Raw genomic sequence first — 16,070 nt, forward strand, 5'->3', positions numbered from 1 at the left:
TGAGTGTGGGTTGGGTGTGGTTATTCCTAAAGTTTGGGCTGGTGCATGGCGCGCGGCCGGCTATCTATTCCCGAATGTCCTGGCGTATCCATGCCCGTCTGTCACAAAAAGATTCAGGAATGGCAAATGCAGAATCTGGACCCATTGAAAGAGATGTGCAACGTACCGCGAGATTAGAATTATGGGACCTGCGCGTCGAGCGTACGGAGGGGGGCAGAGCTCCAGTTTTCCCCAGAGGAGGGCAGAATCTTGACCCCTTCCACGTCCCACCGAAAAAACAGCTGGATCCCACTCCACACTCTCCACGTCAGATTCCGGAGTAAATAATCTGTCATTTGTCGTATAAATGCAAGGGTCCGAAAGTCAACCCCACAGAAACCCAACCTTGAACCTGAGTCGAACTTAACTTGAAAATCAATCACCATGATCCGTATTGTAGTCATCGGCGCAGGCCTCATCGGTCCCCGCCACGCACAATCTGTACAAACAAACCCATCAACCCAGTTAACAGCCTTCGTCGATCCCTCGCCAACCGCTCTTCCAATCGCCCAATCCTTTGCCGTCCCGTGCTTCCCCTCCCTGCAATCTCTGCTCGAGTCTCTGCCCAAGGAACAACACCCGCACGCCGCCATCATCTGCACGCCGAATCACACGCATGTTCCCGTCGCGAAGCAACTCATTGCAGCGGGAATCCACATCCTGCTCGAGAAACCAGTCGGCGATTCCATCGAGTCTGCGCAGGATCTCCTGTCCACGCTCAACGAGCCCCAGAATAAGAATATCAAGGTTCTTGTTGGCCACCATCGCCGCTTCAACTCTTATGTGCAAACTACCAAATCCCTCTTGACTTCAAATTCGCTTGGCACACCTATCGCAGTAAACGGTCTCTGGACTCTACAGAAGCCTGATGACTACTTCGCTCCGCCACTAGGCGCCTGGCGCGCCGATAAATCCAAGGGCGGCGTCTTCGGGATTAACCTCATTCACGACATTGATCTACTGCATTTCTTCTTTGGGCCAATTACCCGGGTCCATGCAGAGCCCATCAGCCCGCAGCGCCAGAGTTCGAACAGCGAGCATACAGCTGAAGAAGGCGCTGCGTTAACGTTCCGCTTCGCATCCGGTGTCGTGGGGACGTTCCTTGTCTGCGACGCGACGCCGTCCCCGCTGAACTTTGAGACAGGCACAGGCGAAAACCCGCTTATTCCGCAAGTTGACCCAAAGCACAGCGCGAGTGACTGTTATCGGATCTTCGGTAGCGCGGCGTCGCTGTCTGTTCCGGACATGACGAGGTGGAGTTATGATGGGAAGGCTGTGAAGGGGTGGAATGGGGATTTGGCTGTTGAGAAGGTGGACATCGAGGGGGTGGATGTGAAGCCGTTTGATCGGCAGCTGGCGCATTTTGTGGATGTATTAGAGGGAAGGACGGCAGAGGTTAGTTGTTCGGTTGAAGAGGGAGTGCGGGCGCTGTTGGTTGTTAGAGCTGCGAAGAGGTCGCTTGAGACCGGGCTGCCTGTGGAGGTTCTGTAGATTCATGTATGCATCTACGAGTCGAGATCGACTTGACTACAACAGTATAAGCATACACATACATCAAATCAGCAAGCCAATAGCAAGCCACCGTAGTGTTTAAAGTAATCATAATCAAAGTTAAAGTATCCCAATCATTCCTGCATCAGATTCCTCGAGATATGTCCAAATCTCGTTATATACATATTATATATATGAAGCAATTTAGACCTTCGCCTCCTCAATATGTTCCTGCATACCAGCCCGCTTGTACTGGGTCTCCTCAATATCATGACGGAAGCGCTCCTCGTCTTCGCGCAGCTCCTTAAGCAGCATGGCATGAGCCCGCCACACGGGCTTCTTGTCGAAGAGCGACTCCATGCTCTCCAGCGGTATACCCTTGGTCTCTGGAATGAGGAACCACACAAAGATGATAGAGAGAATCATCAGAGATGCAAAGAAGAAGTAAACGCCGTAGCTCATCTTATCGAACATCTGCGGGGTGAAGCGCGAGATGAGGAAGTTCCAGAGCCAGTTGGAGGCCGCGGCGCAGGCTTGGGCGAGAGATCGGACAGTGGGGTCGAACATTTCCTGTATCTGTTAGCTTATGCATGACCCCTAGGATCAATGAACTTACAGAGTTGATGACCCATGGGGTACCGTTCCAGGATGGAGTGTAGAAGGCCGTCCACAGGTAGAAGAAGAACATGGCCGCGATGCCGCCTCCACCGAGTTGAGTACCCTCGGGGTTGTTCTCGGGCTTCGCCACACAGATGTACGCACCCACAACCCACAGACAAATTGACCCACCGGCGGCACCGACGAGGAGAAGGAGACGGCGGCCCATGTGGTCGATTAGGTATAGTAGCCAGACAAAAGTAATGACAGCCTTGACGACACCAAAGATACCCGTTGTAAGGAGACTAGTGTTACCACCAGTGACACCAATACTGCGGAAGACAGTAGGGCTGTAGTAGTTGATGGCGTTGATACCAGAACCGTTCTGCCAGAGGAACAGCATGCTACCCAGGAAAAGACGGTAGAGAATGCGCTTGTTGGTCCAAGCGGCCTTGAAGGGCTTCCAGAAGCCAAGACCAATCTTTGCCCGCTGCTGCTCGAGAGACTGGTCGATCATGCTCACTTCCTCCATCATGTAAATGTGGTCGGCGGGGAGGTTGCGGATCCAGGCGAGAGTTTCAATGCCCTGCTCACGTTTGCCACGTAGGAACATCCATCTAGGAGACTCGCGGATGAAGATGGCGCCGATGATCAGCAGACCAGCGGGGATGAGTTGCACGGCGAAGGGGATGAGCCATTGCTTGTGGCTAGGGGCGAGGGTCTCATCCACACCATACTACCTTTCATTAGCACAGGTAACAATGAGGAAGCAAGAAACTCACGTTGATCCAGAAACCGACAACACCTCCAATCTGCCATCCCAGTTCGTAGACACCGACAAGACGACCACGAATGGCAGGGGGCGCCATCTCAGAGATATAGATCGGGCAGAGGTTGGAACCAGCACCGACACCGATACCGGCGAGCACACGTCCACCATAGATTAGGCCAAGTCCACGGTCGCCATTGGCACCCAGCATCATACCAGCACCAAGGAAGAAGACCAGAGCAGAGGCCATAAGGCCCAATCTGCGGCCCCAGAAGTGACCGGCAGGGTAGGCAAAGAGAGCACCGAAGAAGGCACCGGCTTGGTAGAGGGAGACAATGTTGGCGCTGACCAAGCGCTGCTTGCTGTCGCTCATCTCTTCCCACCGGAACTCATCCTTGAAGGAATCGAGACTGAGAGTCGTGCCAATGAACGCGGAATCATAGCCAATCATGCAACTGGTAAAGGAGGCAATGGCAGCGAGAAGATAGACGCGCCAGTTGTAGACCTCCCGAGGGGTTGGTCGGTCCTCGACCAGCGAGAGGATGGACATGGTGATGGATGACTCAGATGGATCAAGGGGATAGGAAGATAATGATGATTAGAAAAAGGAAGAGGAGAAGGGGAGTGGGTAAGAGGAGGAAGAAGGAGAGTTGAAGAGGGTTATATACAGGCCGATCACGGGGAGGAGGAGAGACGATTGGGGGATGGAAAAAAGGAAGTCGACTCGCAGCGGCAAACACAGCCAGGCAGAGTTTGCGGGGAAAAGTGTATTCCTCACTTTATCGCAGATTAAAAAACGAACATCCCCACGGGGTCTCGATTAAGCGAAGCTCGCAGAGAATTTCATCTGTTCCGTGGGCAGCGTGGAGCCCTGCCCTGGTCGGGGAGAATGGGCAAATGGTTCATCCACTGCTTCCCCACACCGGCTAAACACTGTCCTGTTATCTGTTATAAGTTATTCTCATTCTTCTCTCTCTCTCTTTCGCCTTCAATAACCGAACCACAAGCCAAAAATGGAGCAAATCACTATCCCTTCCGACCGCGACGGCGTCGCCTACCTCTACGGCCACCCTCTGCGCAACTCCCTCTCGCCTCCCCTCCACCAAACAGTCTACAACGCCCTCGGCCTCAACTGGACACAGATCCCCCTTTCCAGCGCAAATGGCGTCTCCTACACTCAGTCCCCCGACATCAGCACATTCCTCTCCTCCATCCGCGCAAACCCTAAATTCGTCGGCTCTTCCGTCACTATGCCCTGGAAGGTCGCGATCATGCCGCACCTCGACGACCTGACCGAAGACGCCCGACAGGCCGGCGCATGCAACACGATCTTCCTGCGCAAGGGCGGCGACTCAAACTCTCAGATTTCCTACGTCGGCACAAACACAGACTGCATCGGGATCCGTGAAGCGCTCCTGCAGGGTTCGCCGACAGGGCCAGACCACTTCCGGGGTAAGCCGGCGCTGATTGTCGGAGGTGGCGGTACGGCCCGGACGGCGATTTATGTGCTGCGCCGCTGGCTCGGCGCTAGTAAGATCTATATCGTCAACCGGGATGCCGCAGAGGTAGAGGCCATCCTCGCCGAGGACAAGCAGCGGAATCCCAACGCCTCTGCGATTGCCCCGCTTGTACCTGTCTCCGACCCAGCTACTGCAGCGACCGTTGAGGCGCCTGTTGCCGTTGTCTCGGGAATCCCGAATTACCCACCCAAGACTGAGGAGGAAATTCGTGCGCGGGAAACACTCAAGGTGCTGTTGCAGCGCCAGTCGCATGAGAAGGACCAGGGTGTGATCCTAGAGATGTGCTACCACCCGTCGCCATGGACGGAGATCGCCCAGATTGCGTCGGATGCGCGCTGGCAGGTTGTGCTTGGGTCAGAGGCGCTCATCTGGCAGGGTCTGGAGCAAGCAAAGCTCTGGACGGGGACGGACGTTGTGGCCGTGCCTGGTTTGGTTGAGCAGGTCAAGGATTTTGTTGCACAGGCTGTTGCTGAGCGGTCCAAGCCGAACTTGTAACTTCATATATAGATAGAATAGATTTGCATTGTATATAATTATACTATTCTCTACGCCCCTGGTCTATTATAATCTAGCTGGCGCACCCGGCGCCAGACTTCGCGTACTGTTCTTTCCTGTGTCTCTCGTCCTGTTTCTGTCTCGGAGGGGCCGGCAGGTCTATTCTGTTAGCTTAGATGTCAATGATGCAAGGATGAGTCTCTTACCGAATAGCCAAATACAGTCGACTTCCCAGTTTCACGGGCGCAATGGGCGCACTTATATCATCGGGCGGATTCGCTGTAGTCACCAGCCCTCCGGCTTCAAGCAGGATCGCAATACCAGCCGCCACATCCCTAGGTAGTGAGCTACTATTTTCAAAAATGGAGATATAGAAAAGACTCACCATTCCCAACAACCCCCCTCCCACCAAATATCCACCGACCCCATGGCCGTGTATGCGAGATCCATTGTCGCACTCCCTAAACTCCTAACCCCGTGCACCATACCACCTTTCCCACCTCGCCCCTCCCGCTCAGAAGCCAGGTTGACAAAACTCTCAATCTTGCGATGTAGATTCCCATCGGGGATATCGCGTCGGTCTTTACCCCATTCGCATCCAAGTATGCACTTTGATGGTGCGTTTGCCGGCATCGGTGGGATAGAGGGCTTCCGGATGAGCGGCAGCTGGCGCTTCTCGTTGAGCCATGCGCCGCGGTTGAGGCAAGACGAGAATAGTTGATCGAGGAGGGGCGCGTATATAACTCCGATGACGGGATAGTGATTTACGATAAAGCCTATCGAGACGCAGAACATGGGAAAGGCGTGGGTGAAGTTGACGGTTCCTAGACTCGTTAGTAACATTGCCACTATACGTGTTGATAAGGGAGAACTAACCGTCTAAAGGATCGACACACCATGTCGGCTGCTCGTCGATAAGGTATTCCCTTGACTGACCCTTCGCGTAGGTTTCTTCACCAAGAAATTTATGTGCGGGGTATTTGGTTTGAATTGCGGTTTTGATCAAAGATTCGACATCTATAACGTAACACTTAGTATGATAGTTCCACGAACAAAAAAGAGCTGGCGTACCTTCATCCGTCTGAGTCACTAGGTCGACCGCATTCTCTTTCTCAGTGTACCCTTGGTCAGCATTGCGCTCGTCGATGCGTTCTAGTAGGAGTTGGCCTGCTTTGCGGGCGAGGTCGATCGCAAAGGTGTAGATTTCGTCCAGCTGATCCTGTGGAATAGGGCAGTCCATAGTGAAGGCCTTGCGGTATGGTGACTTTCGGGTGTTTTGTGAGGAAGAGGAGAAAGAAGATCGGAGGGGAACTAAGAGATTGCGGAAGGTGGAGATGCAGTGGCCGCTGGTAACCGAGTCAGCATGTATAAGCTGCGTACAGTGATAACAGAATTGCATAGACTCACAGTTGGCTAGCTCGAGACTAAGGTGTATAATTAGAACCGACGATCCCTGGACAGTTCCTCTTACCCCATACTTCCATTCAGACCTCAAGTCCGTGCTGTGAGAAAGGCAGCTTCAGTGGCATACTCTGCGGTTGCCGGCAGAGCCTTCTGCCACGGCTTTTCTTTTGCCGATGGATGGGCATCCCCGCAATTTTACATCATGTACACCCGGTATTTATTAACAGAAAGTCTCCCTTTGACACTCGCAAATATCTTACATCCATACACACATACGATCATTAAAATGGCCAAATCAATCCTTCTCATCAACGGCCCTAACCTCAACCTCCTGGGCACCCGTGAACCACACATCTACGGCTCGACCACACTCAAGGACGTCGAAGAATCATCCAAAGCCCATGCCGCCTCCTTCGGTGCTACTCTCGAAACATATCAATCGAACCATGAAGGGGCCATAGTGGATCGCATCCAAGCCGCTCGCGGTAACATCGACGCTATCATCATCAACCCTGGCGCATACACACACACCTCTGTCGCCATCCGAGACGCCCTTCTGGGCGTAGCGATTCCTTTCATTGAGCTCCATGTGAGTAATGTCCATGCGCGGGAGCCCTGGAGGCATCACAGTTACTTCAGCGACAAAGCTGCTGGGATCATCGTGGGATTGGGCGTGTATGGGTATAAGGTCGCGGTCGAGCATGTTGCTTTGAACTTCAAGCCTCTGGAAAAGGCAGCTCTGTAAATAGTGTATGCAAACCATTCCTCTGGCCACGAGTTGAATGCGTAAAATCGTGTAAGATCAAGTTCACACTCGGCGTCAACAAACTCATCTAGAGTTTAGGGCTGGATCACTCGTTATGTGCGACTGTCGCCTAAGATCTGTTGTCTCGGGAGACGTCAAGGACGGCTGTGTCGGGGCTAGGAGGAATGGGTCTGATTGGCCGGTATAGGGGTATAGCTCAGGCATGCCTGCCTCGGGAACAAAGCCCAGATTTTGCATAAACTCCGGTTGGTTGTCCATCCTGTTATTCGGAGACCATTAGTATTCTACCACACTCACAAGCAAAATAAAGAGATGAAGCTCACCTGTCAGTGCCATCAAGCGAGGCCAATTCGTCGAACAACGCATCGAGATCAGGAGCAATTCTTGGCCGACGTATTGACCCGTGTCCCTCTAGGTCGACCATTGAGTTGAACTGCAGGTTTGGGTCGTTGTAGGTTTGTTGATACTGAGCCGTTGCTGTTGCCGAGAAGGGTGCCGCTAGATCAGATAACATGGGGCCCCCGTTTTGCCTCGAAGAGACGGAAGATCGATGCTGGTGATGCACGACTCGCTGAGAGCGAGAATTTGGTACTTCAAGACCAGGTCCAATATTCAGAGAAGACGCTGGTGTCGGTAGAGATAGAGCGGCATTCTCATCGTTAGAGGATGTCCGTATCCAAGTTGGTGAGAGGAACGACTCTGGGCTTGAAAGATTCCCTGGGCGAGAATCACCAATCAAATTGGCCACTCGTAAATTGCTGCCAGACACGTTCTGCGCTAGTGGGCTCCTATAAGCATTGCCCTGACGTAAAGTCGCTGCCAAGGTAGGCGAAGCAGTCAATTCGGATCTTGCATGCGGAAGACTGCTATCATGAACCCATACCGTTGCCAGATGGGCTGAAAATGATTGTAATTTCTGCTTGATACCAGAATCAGTCTCGAAGACCCAAGGTGCACTCGTTCTCGCACTAGCTGGCGGAAGACCCAACATTAAAATCATTCCAAATGTTGGACAGGTCGCCGACAAACTATAGGTCTCCATGTATGCTTGGATCAATGAGACGAGTCGCTTAGACCCCTCTACAGCACGCCGTAGCCCACTTCTCTCATTTCTCTGCAGGGAAAACTGCAAGCTTATAGATGTCGCGACAGCTTCGTACATCATCTCAAGTCCAAATATATGCGGTGACGCAGGCTTGGCTGAGACCGTTTGCAAGTCGATGCGATATGTTTTGGGAAGTGCTGACACCCAGAGTTGGAGTTGCCGCTCAAGTGCTTCAAGATGAGAGAGTGAATTCGTTGACGATTGCCCCCAAATGCACAAATCGTTCAGAATGCACATCAATGATAGCAGCCTATTAAATGTACTCAATGCATGAAGGGGCCCTCGATGAAACGAACCTCGGGATGACTCAACCGGACGAAGACCAGTCTGATCCTCCCAAGGATGCCATTCTTCTAGACCATCCTCATTGATCGGGCCGATCTTCGTAAGATCACTCTTACGTAGAGAAGGCACTTGACCAACTTGCGCCGCAACTAGTGTCTCCAGGACAAAACACCCCAGAAACACATGTTTAGAGCGTCCTGCAATCTTTCCTCCTTCGGCAGGGTTCGTAGATGGATTAGGGAGATTATTCAGCCCCAGACTTTGAGCAATCCTAACGGCGTGTCCTACAAGAACCCATGCTGCAGGCCAGTCTTGCTGGCCCAGCTTAATCAACGACAAGACCAAGAGTGCTTGAACATGGCCAATTTCATGGGCTCCATTCTCCCCAGGAACTAGGCTTCTCGCCTTCGCATACAGCTGACTAGGGTCGGGTCGATCCTCCGCAAAATCCGCCAGCTGGCGTGTAGCTGCAATCGAACTCTGCTGTATAGAAGCAAGTGCCAAAACAGCCCACAAGGCAGCGTGGTCTCCCGAGCCTAGTGGCATGGCTGAGACGGACTGGTCGTCGTCCGCATGGCGGAAAGCGGTTCGAAGAATGTCGTGTTTTTCAAGTATCGGAAACCAGCATTGGGTATATGAGAAGTATATATCAAGTAACGGCCACGGATTAGGTGGAAGTTGTTGGTAACAGTTTTGAACAACGGATTCGGATATCCCAGCTCGAGATGAACTTTCAATTTGATCCTCGACTAGAGGCAGGGTTTGGGTCCCAGAATTCCTGGTCGATGTTTGTCGTACCGCTGAAGGGGTGATGGGTGCTCTCACCGGTGACGGTCCGATGGTTAGTGGAGGTTCTCTTGCGTCCCCAAGCGGGTCAGGCAGATGCCACTCTAGCGTTTCGGACGATAGCACGCTATTCCCATCCGGAGATTCGATCTCTCCAAGCGCCCTGGCCCTTTCTTGTTCCTCTTCCGGCTGCTCAAGGAATGTCAAGAGTCGCTCAATCTCCTTCAAAACAATACTGTTTTTCCATGACGATAGCAGGGTATCGGATCCTTCTGCCTCCTTTCCCATGGTGGCCAAGTGACTGGGGATGTTGGCTGCCCTCAAGAGGGTTCGAACAACCTCCTCACTACCCTGTATCTTTGTAAACACAAGTCCCCATAGCAGTTCAAGAGTGCGAATGTATCCGGTCGGCAGGCCGCGCTTCTTCGGATTGGCTCGGTAGGTACATGGTCGTGAGAGGGAAGCGCAGGTCGAGCATATCGGTTGAGCCCCGTCGCATTTGTCCTTCTTGGACCTGCAGCTGTCGCAAGCACGAGAAACCCGCTGCCTCTTGGGATTCGAAGTGGGGTCATCGGTCGCAGGGGCCTGCCTGCCATCGTCGTCGACAGCATCGTTTACTCGCCTTTTGGACCTGATGCTGCCACCGGTGTTTTGGCGGGTATCGCTGCTCATAATCGATACAGCGGTGCACGAGCCTGCTCTGGATACAAGCTCATTTTCGACCCGGCGCAAGCGAGATGAATGCTTTGCCGGCGGTTGGTTAACACGCCCCGGAAGCGTTGAATGTCGGACGTCGCAGCGTTTGGTTCCCGCCGATACAGCGGAAGGTTATTGTGCGATTGGTCCGAGGATTGCAAAAGAGCGAGATTGAAATTATCCTCTGATTTGGCAGAGCCGCAGCAGTCAAGATAGCCGATGCGAAAAATCGCAGGTGATGGGATATTGTGTGGTCGGCCGGAAGCGGAGAAGCTGGGGAGAAATCACGATGAGTACCTCGCTCCTTCTCAGCGGGTAAGCAATATCAGGGATTGTGATTCTGAGAGACGGGTATTCGCAAATGTGACCATTAGCAAAGTTTTCATCAGCCAAGGCCTAACCTAGAGCGCTTTTGCCCACCGGTCGAGCTGGAGAAGAGGTAACGTGGAACTGGTGCCAAATGCTGGTGTGTGGTGGACGTCGGACATTCCCCGCATTCCCCGGGGAAAAGGGAGATTCAGCATTTTCTACCAATAGGCTGTCGCATAATTCCATCGCTGTTGGTCCGAGAGAGCCACAGAACATGAGTGAGAGGTTGGCGAAGTTGTCGGCACTGGTTCGCGGCAGTTGCCAGTGAGCGGGCGGATAAATGAAGAAGCCCCTCAGGCGCTAAGGCTGCCATAGTGTGACTTTCCCCGCGAGTGCAAGCCCCCAAGAAAGCTCATTTCATCTTTTTCTCTCCACCATCGTCAGCTTCCCCGGCCCTTTGACTGGCTGGTGATTGCTTACTCCGGAGTACGGGGCGCCTTGCTTTGCTGGTTCCGATGCCCTTCCCCTCAGGCTCTGCCTTTCCACACTAATCTTCCCTCTGCAAATCTTACTATCTGGACAAGCACCCCCCGCCCCCCTCTCTCATTCCCGCACATGCTCCTCGGGTCTTGTCGGGCTGAATATGCTCCCCACACTGATTTTTGAATCACCATAACCTTTGTTGTTTCCCCGTTATGTCAATCCTCGTGCGGCCTCCCAAACGCCGGCTTGACGATATTGACGGCCTTCCAGCTCAGACCCACCGCCGTCTTACACGAGGTTTCAATGGACCAGGCTACGCGACAGGGGGGAATCAGTACGCAGGAGGCGAATATGGACGCTTCGAAGAGCCTCTGGACACATCTGGAGATGGATCCAGGTTTGCATCGCCGTTTCGGGACTTAAACTCCAGTCGCGCGTCGCCCACCCGCTTCGAAGACTCGCTTCACCCCCCGAGGAAATTCCGCCAGAATGCATCAATTGTGCTGATAGGCATACGCGGTACAGGAAAGTCGAGTCTTGCTGTCATGCTCACGGCCACCTACGGGAGACGGTTGATTGAGGCAGATCGATACTTTCAACAGGTGACGGGGCGCTCCCGCTCCGCTTATAAACGAGAGTACAGTCCTTCGGAATACCGTCGACAGGAAGCCGCGGTCATGGAATCTATGCTTATGGAAAATCAAGAGGATTGCGTTATTGTCTGTGGCTCGGGCGACGTTGAGCGCAACGGACAGATCCTGCTCCGGGAATACGCCAAAACCCACCCCGTCATCCATATAGTTCGAGACCTGGGAAGCATCAAATCGTATTTGAGGACAACGGATACAGAGAAGGTTCGCCGATTCCTTGAGCTGTCTGGTCCGATATATCGAGCCTGTTCGAACTTCGAATTCTTCAACGTCTCGGAAAAGGGCATTGGAGAACAGCCGTTAAGCAAGGACAGTCAGCACTACACTCAGTGGGATGCCGAGGTGGACCAGCGAGCTCAAACTTCGACCCCATTCCTAATGCTCAAGCGGCTACAGCGCGATTTCTTACGCTTCGTGGCGTTCGCGGCAGGCAATATCCCCGAATTGAGGAACCAACTCTCACCCTTCCCTCTTCATATGCAGCCCATCGAGTCCCGCAAATACACATATGCCGCGACTGTCCCGATATCCTCTCTCCTCGAACGTGACCTTGATATCGAAGAGTTGGAATCTACCGCGGATGCCTTTGAGCTTAGGATTGACATTTCCGCAACACCCTCGAGTCAGCTGGGCACCGAGTCGAATTTGGCGGACGGGATCAGTCAAGTTGCGGCAACAGTACGCCGCAATATCATTGTACCTTTGATATATCATGTCGAAGGTACTGTAGCTTCAGTCAACCAACATAATGAGTTCGTGCGGCGCTCAGAAGCTTTGTACCTAGAACTAGTACAGCACGGTTTACGCTTGGGGCCAGAGTTCGTGACCGCCGACTTGTCATTTGAAGATAACATCTTGTCTCAGATTATCGCTACAAAGGGCTCTAGTAAAGTCATCGGCCATTATTCAGCCAGTCAGCCATTTCCTAAAGGTTGGGAGGACCCTGAGTACTTATCAATCTATGAAAGGGCGAAGAGACTGGGATGTGATATGGTTCGCTTAACACAGCCAGCAGCCTCGATTGATGACAACTTTGCCGTCGGGCGCTTTCGCCATCATATAAAAACTCTCTCCGGACCACAATTACCTATCATCGCTTATAATACCGGTCCTCTAGGCCGGCAATCTTGCTGTTTCAACCCGATTTTGACCCCTGTTATCCCTCGGCCACTCATTTCTGAAGCTGCGGCGAAAAGGTTGCCGTCTCTCACTATAAATGAAGCCCAAGACGCTCTCTACGCCTCATTTGTCCTGGACCCAATGCAATTCTTTGTTTTTGGTGCCAACACTACCTACAGTCTGTCACCAGCAATGCACAACGCGGCCTTTAAGATGCGTGGAATGCCACATACATATCGCATTCATCAATCAGCCACTTTGCGCGGCCTCAATGACCTCGTGGAGAATCCGAACTTTGGCGGCTCGAGTGTCAGTTTGCCATACAAGACAGAAGTCATTCCACTTCTCCATTCGATGTCGCCACATGCCCGTGCGATCGGAGCTGTCAATACGTTGATCCCTATTCGAGACATGGAAAATAGCACAGATAATGCCTTGGATATGGAGAAGAGTCGGTCAGGGCCGATAAAGGGCTTGCACGGAGATAACACGGACTGGATCGGCATTTGCAACTGTATCCGACGTGGTCTGTCTCCCGCAAATGCCATTCGCCCCTCAACAACGGGGCTGATCATTGGAGCCGGCGGTATGGCGCGTGCTGGTATATACTCTATGATACATCTGGGAGTGCAGAACATCTTCATCTGGAACCGTACGCTTGCCAACTCCAAAAAGCTAGCCGAACACTATATGCGCCTGAATTTCAAGGCCCTCGGCAAGAGCGGACCATCTACCAACTATCAGATACATGTTCTGGAGTCGCTGCAGGACAGTTGGCCGGCCGACTACAAACAGCCTACTATAGTCTGCTCGGGAATACCGGCACACCGGATAGGAGACCAACCAGCGCCAAACTTTCAACTCCCATCGCAATGGATTGAGAGTCCTACAGGTGGAGTGGTTGTGGACGTAAGTTCTTGTTATTATTATCTCACTGGAAGAAGGATTGCTAACAGTTCCCTAAGCTCGCCTACAAACCTCTCAACACTCCTCTTATGCGCCAGATCCGGTCCCTATCTCATCGTGGCTGGGTTGCCCTCGATGGTCTAGACGTTTTGCCCGAGCAAGGATTCGCGCAATTCGAGCTCTTCACCGGATGTCGCGCTCCCCGGCGCCTCATGCGGACAATCGTCTTGCAGGAATACAAGGAGGAAGAGCAGGAAGAGGATTACGATCAGAACGCTATGCAGACTCGACTTGAGAATCTCGATGGACAACCGATGTGAGGTTTGATACTGCAAGTATCCGAAACGAATCTCTCATCACCTGGGCCTAGTGAGCAAAGTACCTGTCCAAAAGCCGAAGCATTTCCGGCCACTGGGAATATTCAAGGTCAACAACCGCTCTGCAAAGACCGTTCATGCAGCATCAGAACCCGTTTCTGCAGTCTTTCAGTACCGAGGTCCAAAGTAAACGCCGCTGATTCTCGAAGGCTCATCGGATGTTTCACGACTTCAATAACTGGGATGTATGAAACAACTCCCCGCATAGCGGGACTTCCGAGGAGCCAAGAGGGGATCACTTGTATCACAACTACATCCGGCCGCTATTCTGGCAGACTCATCCTCAGGAGTTTACACAGCAAATCATGATTCGAACGACTTGATTATATTATACCCTCGCATTTTTCTATTCGTCTCATATGATCCAGGCATTTTAATGAAACAATCCCTAGTCCTGAAATTTAACTCCGATCTTGACATTAACGATGTAACCCCAAAGAAAAGTATGCATCATCATGCATCCCATTCTTGCCAATCTCTTCCAAAGGAGTCAAAGTTACCGCACGACAGTCTGACGCTGTTGGGACCGTGAACCACCCAGGACAGATCGCCAAAATAAGCTGGTTGGCCAGGAGTGTTCGAGAGGAAGAAGTCTAAATATGTGGCCCGGAAATCCTCGCCGGGTGGCGCCCAAGCAGGTCCATGCTTCCCGCTCAGGTCACCAACCTCGCAAGTTTGAGGCTGTGTGATGTCACAAGCTGGTGTTTGCCCACGGCCGTAGGGGTCGAGGTGAGCACCGGTTGCGTAGCAATTACCGTCTTCTGGGACACGGTATTGGTGAATGTGGTAGTCTGTTTGCCCAATTGCTCTAGTTAGCGATGCGTTTCTTCACAGGTTTACTTATGAGGAGAGGCGTACTCAGTGCTTGGTTCTCTGGGATTCCACCAATCAATACTTCGACCTGGAGGGCATTCGAGTTTGGTTGTGGGCGAATCTGAATACCGCCCCAGATCGTGGCGTTGTCTTTGTCGAGGAGACTGGCATGATGGAAGGACACGGGCTGGTTGTCGGTCACGATAGGAGCATTTTGCGCAGCAGCAGAAAGGGCCAAGCCCATGAAGGCGCCTGCGATGAATTTGGAATGCATTGAGAATTGTCAATAAGCCGGGAATAGTATGGGATCAGGTTCGATGAATGGGAGGAGTGAAAGGATATAGGGCTGTGAAGGATGCGGCTGGTATGGAGGACCATCAAAGAGCGGAACCGGGTTAGGACCAGGTTAAATAGACCATGCACTGAGTTTCTTTCAGGGTGTTTTGTGCAACCCGGGGACAAGGCTCCGGAAAGAGCGATCCTCAAATTTCGTTTCCATCTTTGGAAGAGCCAAGATCTTTGGGCTTTGAGACGAGAGCAGGCATCCATGACGAGTCACTTTATTGGTCGTGATGAAACATCCAACCGCCAGGATTACAATAAGCAACCATGGAGGTTGGTTCCTTAGGACAGGGCGCCTAATCTGCACCTAAATTGCAGGCCTGTCCTCAGCGCCCTGACAACGCATGAACTTTCGTCGCCAACTCGGATTCCGAGAATGCTGGCTATTTGCAGTCGACCTGCGCTTAGGCATAATAATAGCTCCCCCCGCGCTGGCAAATGGTGACCCAATTCAGTGCAGGCCAAGCTAATCTGGAGTGCCGAGCCTGGCCCCCATTGCAGAACAAAGTTGAAACCCGGTCGTCGTTTGGATCTTTACTTGGCGGTACTCCAATACATATTCTTGTCACTGGTGGATTGTCGAAGCTTTTCGTGCGTTTGAGCCTTGCGAAAGCGCCCAGGCGCAGTCCGTCAGAATCCTAAAATCGCGAGTTGGAAACAGCGGTGTCCACTATGTGCATCTATTGAAATCTCAGTGCCTAACATTCTAAGGGCATTAGCCGTGAGATCGCTGAGAAGGATCTCGAGCTTAACCCCTCGCGGCTCGGATGACTTTTTGTTCCCGCTCAGCTACATAGTGAGCGTTAGTTGAAATGCTGTCAGTGAACCCGATTTTTGATCCAGTAGGATAATAACTCGACAAGACTCCGGTGTAGCAATAAGATAGGCAGCGAGATGGAACGAAGCCGACGCTGGCCAAGCAAGGGTCAGGAATGGCGACTCGCATAGTTAAATAGGTGCACGTTTGTATCTGCGTTGGAGGCCTTCACTTTGCTGGTGGGTAAATGCGAGATGATTTATCATCAAGGCTAGGTGCAAATCGTGGCAGCATCGCTCGGTTTCAGGGTATCCTCGTTCCCTGTTCAAGACGAGAGATGGTCCTTTGACTTACTTATAAC

General features: G+C 52.3%; 8 protein-coding genes across 8 annotated transcripts; 4 read left to right on the forward strand and 4 right to left on the reverse strand.

Annotated features, from left to right (window-relative positions):
- Positions 1–262: 262 nt before the first annotated feature.
- BJX68DRAFT_239197 (Gfo/Idh/MocA family protein) lies at positions 263–1,634 on the forward strand. The gene has a single exon (XM_071040485.1). It carries the CDS (start codon positions 424–426, stop codon positions 1,528–1,530), a length of 1,107 nt encoding a protein of 368 aa, XP_070898021.1. The 5' UTR covers positions 263–423; the 3' UTR covers positions 1,531–1,634.
- Positions 1,633–3,726, reverse strand: BJX68DRAFT_106825 (sugar porter family MFS transporter). The gene is made up of 3 exons (XM_071035841.1): positions 2,910–3,726; positions 2,147–2,863; positions 1,633–2,100 (listed from the first exon to the last, which is right to left on the reverse strand). Exons 1-3 carry the CDS (start codon positions 3,444–3,446, stop codon positions 1,735–1,737), a joined length of 1,620 nt encoding a protein of 539 aa, XP_070898022.1. The 5' UTR covers positions 3,447–3,726; the 3' UTR covers positions 1,633–1,734.
- Positions 3,727–3,825: 99 nt separating this feature from the next.
- BJX68DRAFT_239199 (shikimate dehydrogenase family protein) lies at positions 3,826–4,965 on the forward strand. Its single transcript, XM_071040486.1, has one exon. It carries the CDS (start codon positions 3,910–3,912, stop codon positions 4,909–4,911), a length of 1,002 nt encoding a protein of 333 aa, XP_070898023.1. The 5' UTR covers positions 3,826–3,909; the 3' UTR covers positions 4,912–4,965.
- Positions 4,913–6,257, reverse strand: BJX68DRAFT_239201 (inositol monophosphatase family protein). The gene is made up of 4 exons (XM_071040487.1): positions 5,983–6,257; positions 5,788–5,928; positions 5,297–5,735; positions 4,913–5,246 (listed from the first exon to the last, which is right to left on the reverse strand). Exons 1-4 carry the CDS (start codon positions 6,149–6,151, stop codon positions 5,114–5,116), a joined length of 882 nt encoding a protein of 293 aa, XP_070898024.1. The 5' UTR covers positions 6,152–6,257; the 3' UTR covers positions 4,913–5,113.
- Positions 6,258–6,601: 344 nt separating this feature from the next.
- BJX68DRAFT_267902 (type II 3-dehydroquinate dehydratase) lies at positions 6,602–7,060 on the forward strand (the record flags this gene model as incomplete). The annotated part of the gene is made up of 1 exon (XM_071045934.1): positions 6,602–7,060. One exon carries the CDS (start codon positions 6,602–6,604, stop codon positions 7,058–7,060), a length of 459 nt encoding a protein of 152 aa, XP_070898025.1.
- Positions 7,061–7,102: 42 nt separating this feature from the next.
- On the reverse strand, positions 7,103–10,139 carry BJX68DRAFT_106857 (putative C6 transcription factor QutA). Its single transcript, XM_071035843.1, has 2 exons — positions 7,405–10,139; positions 7,103–7,340 (listed from the first exon to the last, which is right to left on the reverse strand). The coding sequence occupies exons 1-2, from the start codon at positions 9,927–9,929 to the stop codon at positions 7,145–7,147; spliced, it is 2,721 nt and encodes a 906-aa protein (XP_070898026.1). The 5' UTR covers positions 9,930–10,139; the 3' UTR covers positions 7,103–7,144.
- A 557-nt stretch (positions 10,140–10,696) lies between these two features.
- Positions 10,697–14,098, forward strand: BJX68DRAFT_239205 (putative quinate pathway repressor protein QutR). The gene is made up of 2 exons (XM_071040488.1): positions 10,697–13,423; positions 13,480–14,098. The coding sequence occupies exons 1-2, from the start codon at positions 10,958–10,960 to the stop codon at positions 13,738–13,740; spliced, it is 2,727 nt and encodes a 908-aa protein (XP_070898027.1). The 5' UTR covers positions 10,697–10,957; the 3' UTR covers positions 13,741–14,098.
- Positions 14,099–14,126: 28 nt separating this feature from the next.
- Positions 14,127–15,052, reverse strand: BJX68DRAFT_106850 (putative cytosolic Cu/Zn superoxide dismutase). The gene is made up of 2 exons (XM_071035842.1): positions 14,656–15,052; positions 14,127–14,588 (listed from the first exon to the last, which is right to left on the reverse strand). The coding sequence occupies exons 1-2, from the start codon at positions 14,882–14,884 to the stop codon at positions 14,251–14,253; spliced, it is 567 nt and encodes a 188-aa protein (XP_070898028.1). The 5' UTR covers positions 14,885–15,052; the 3' UTR covers positions 14,127–14,250.
- Positions 15,053–16,070: the final 1,018 nt, after the last annotated feature.

Source organism: Aspergillus pseudodeflectus, assembly GCF_044049435.1.
Source record: "Aspergillus pseudodeflectus strain CBS 756.74 chromosome Unknown BJX68scaffold_27, whole genome shotgun sequence".
In the NCBI taxonomy this organism is placed as follows: Eukaryota; Fungi; Ascomycota; class Eurotiomycetes; order Eurotiales; family Aspergillaceae; genus Aspergillus; species Aspergillus pseudodeflectus.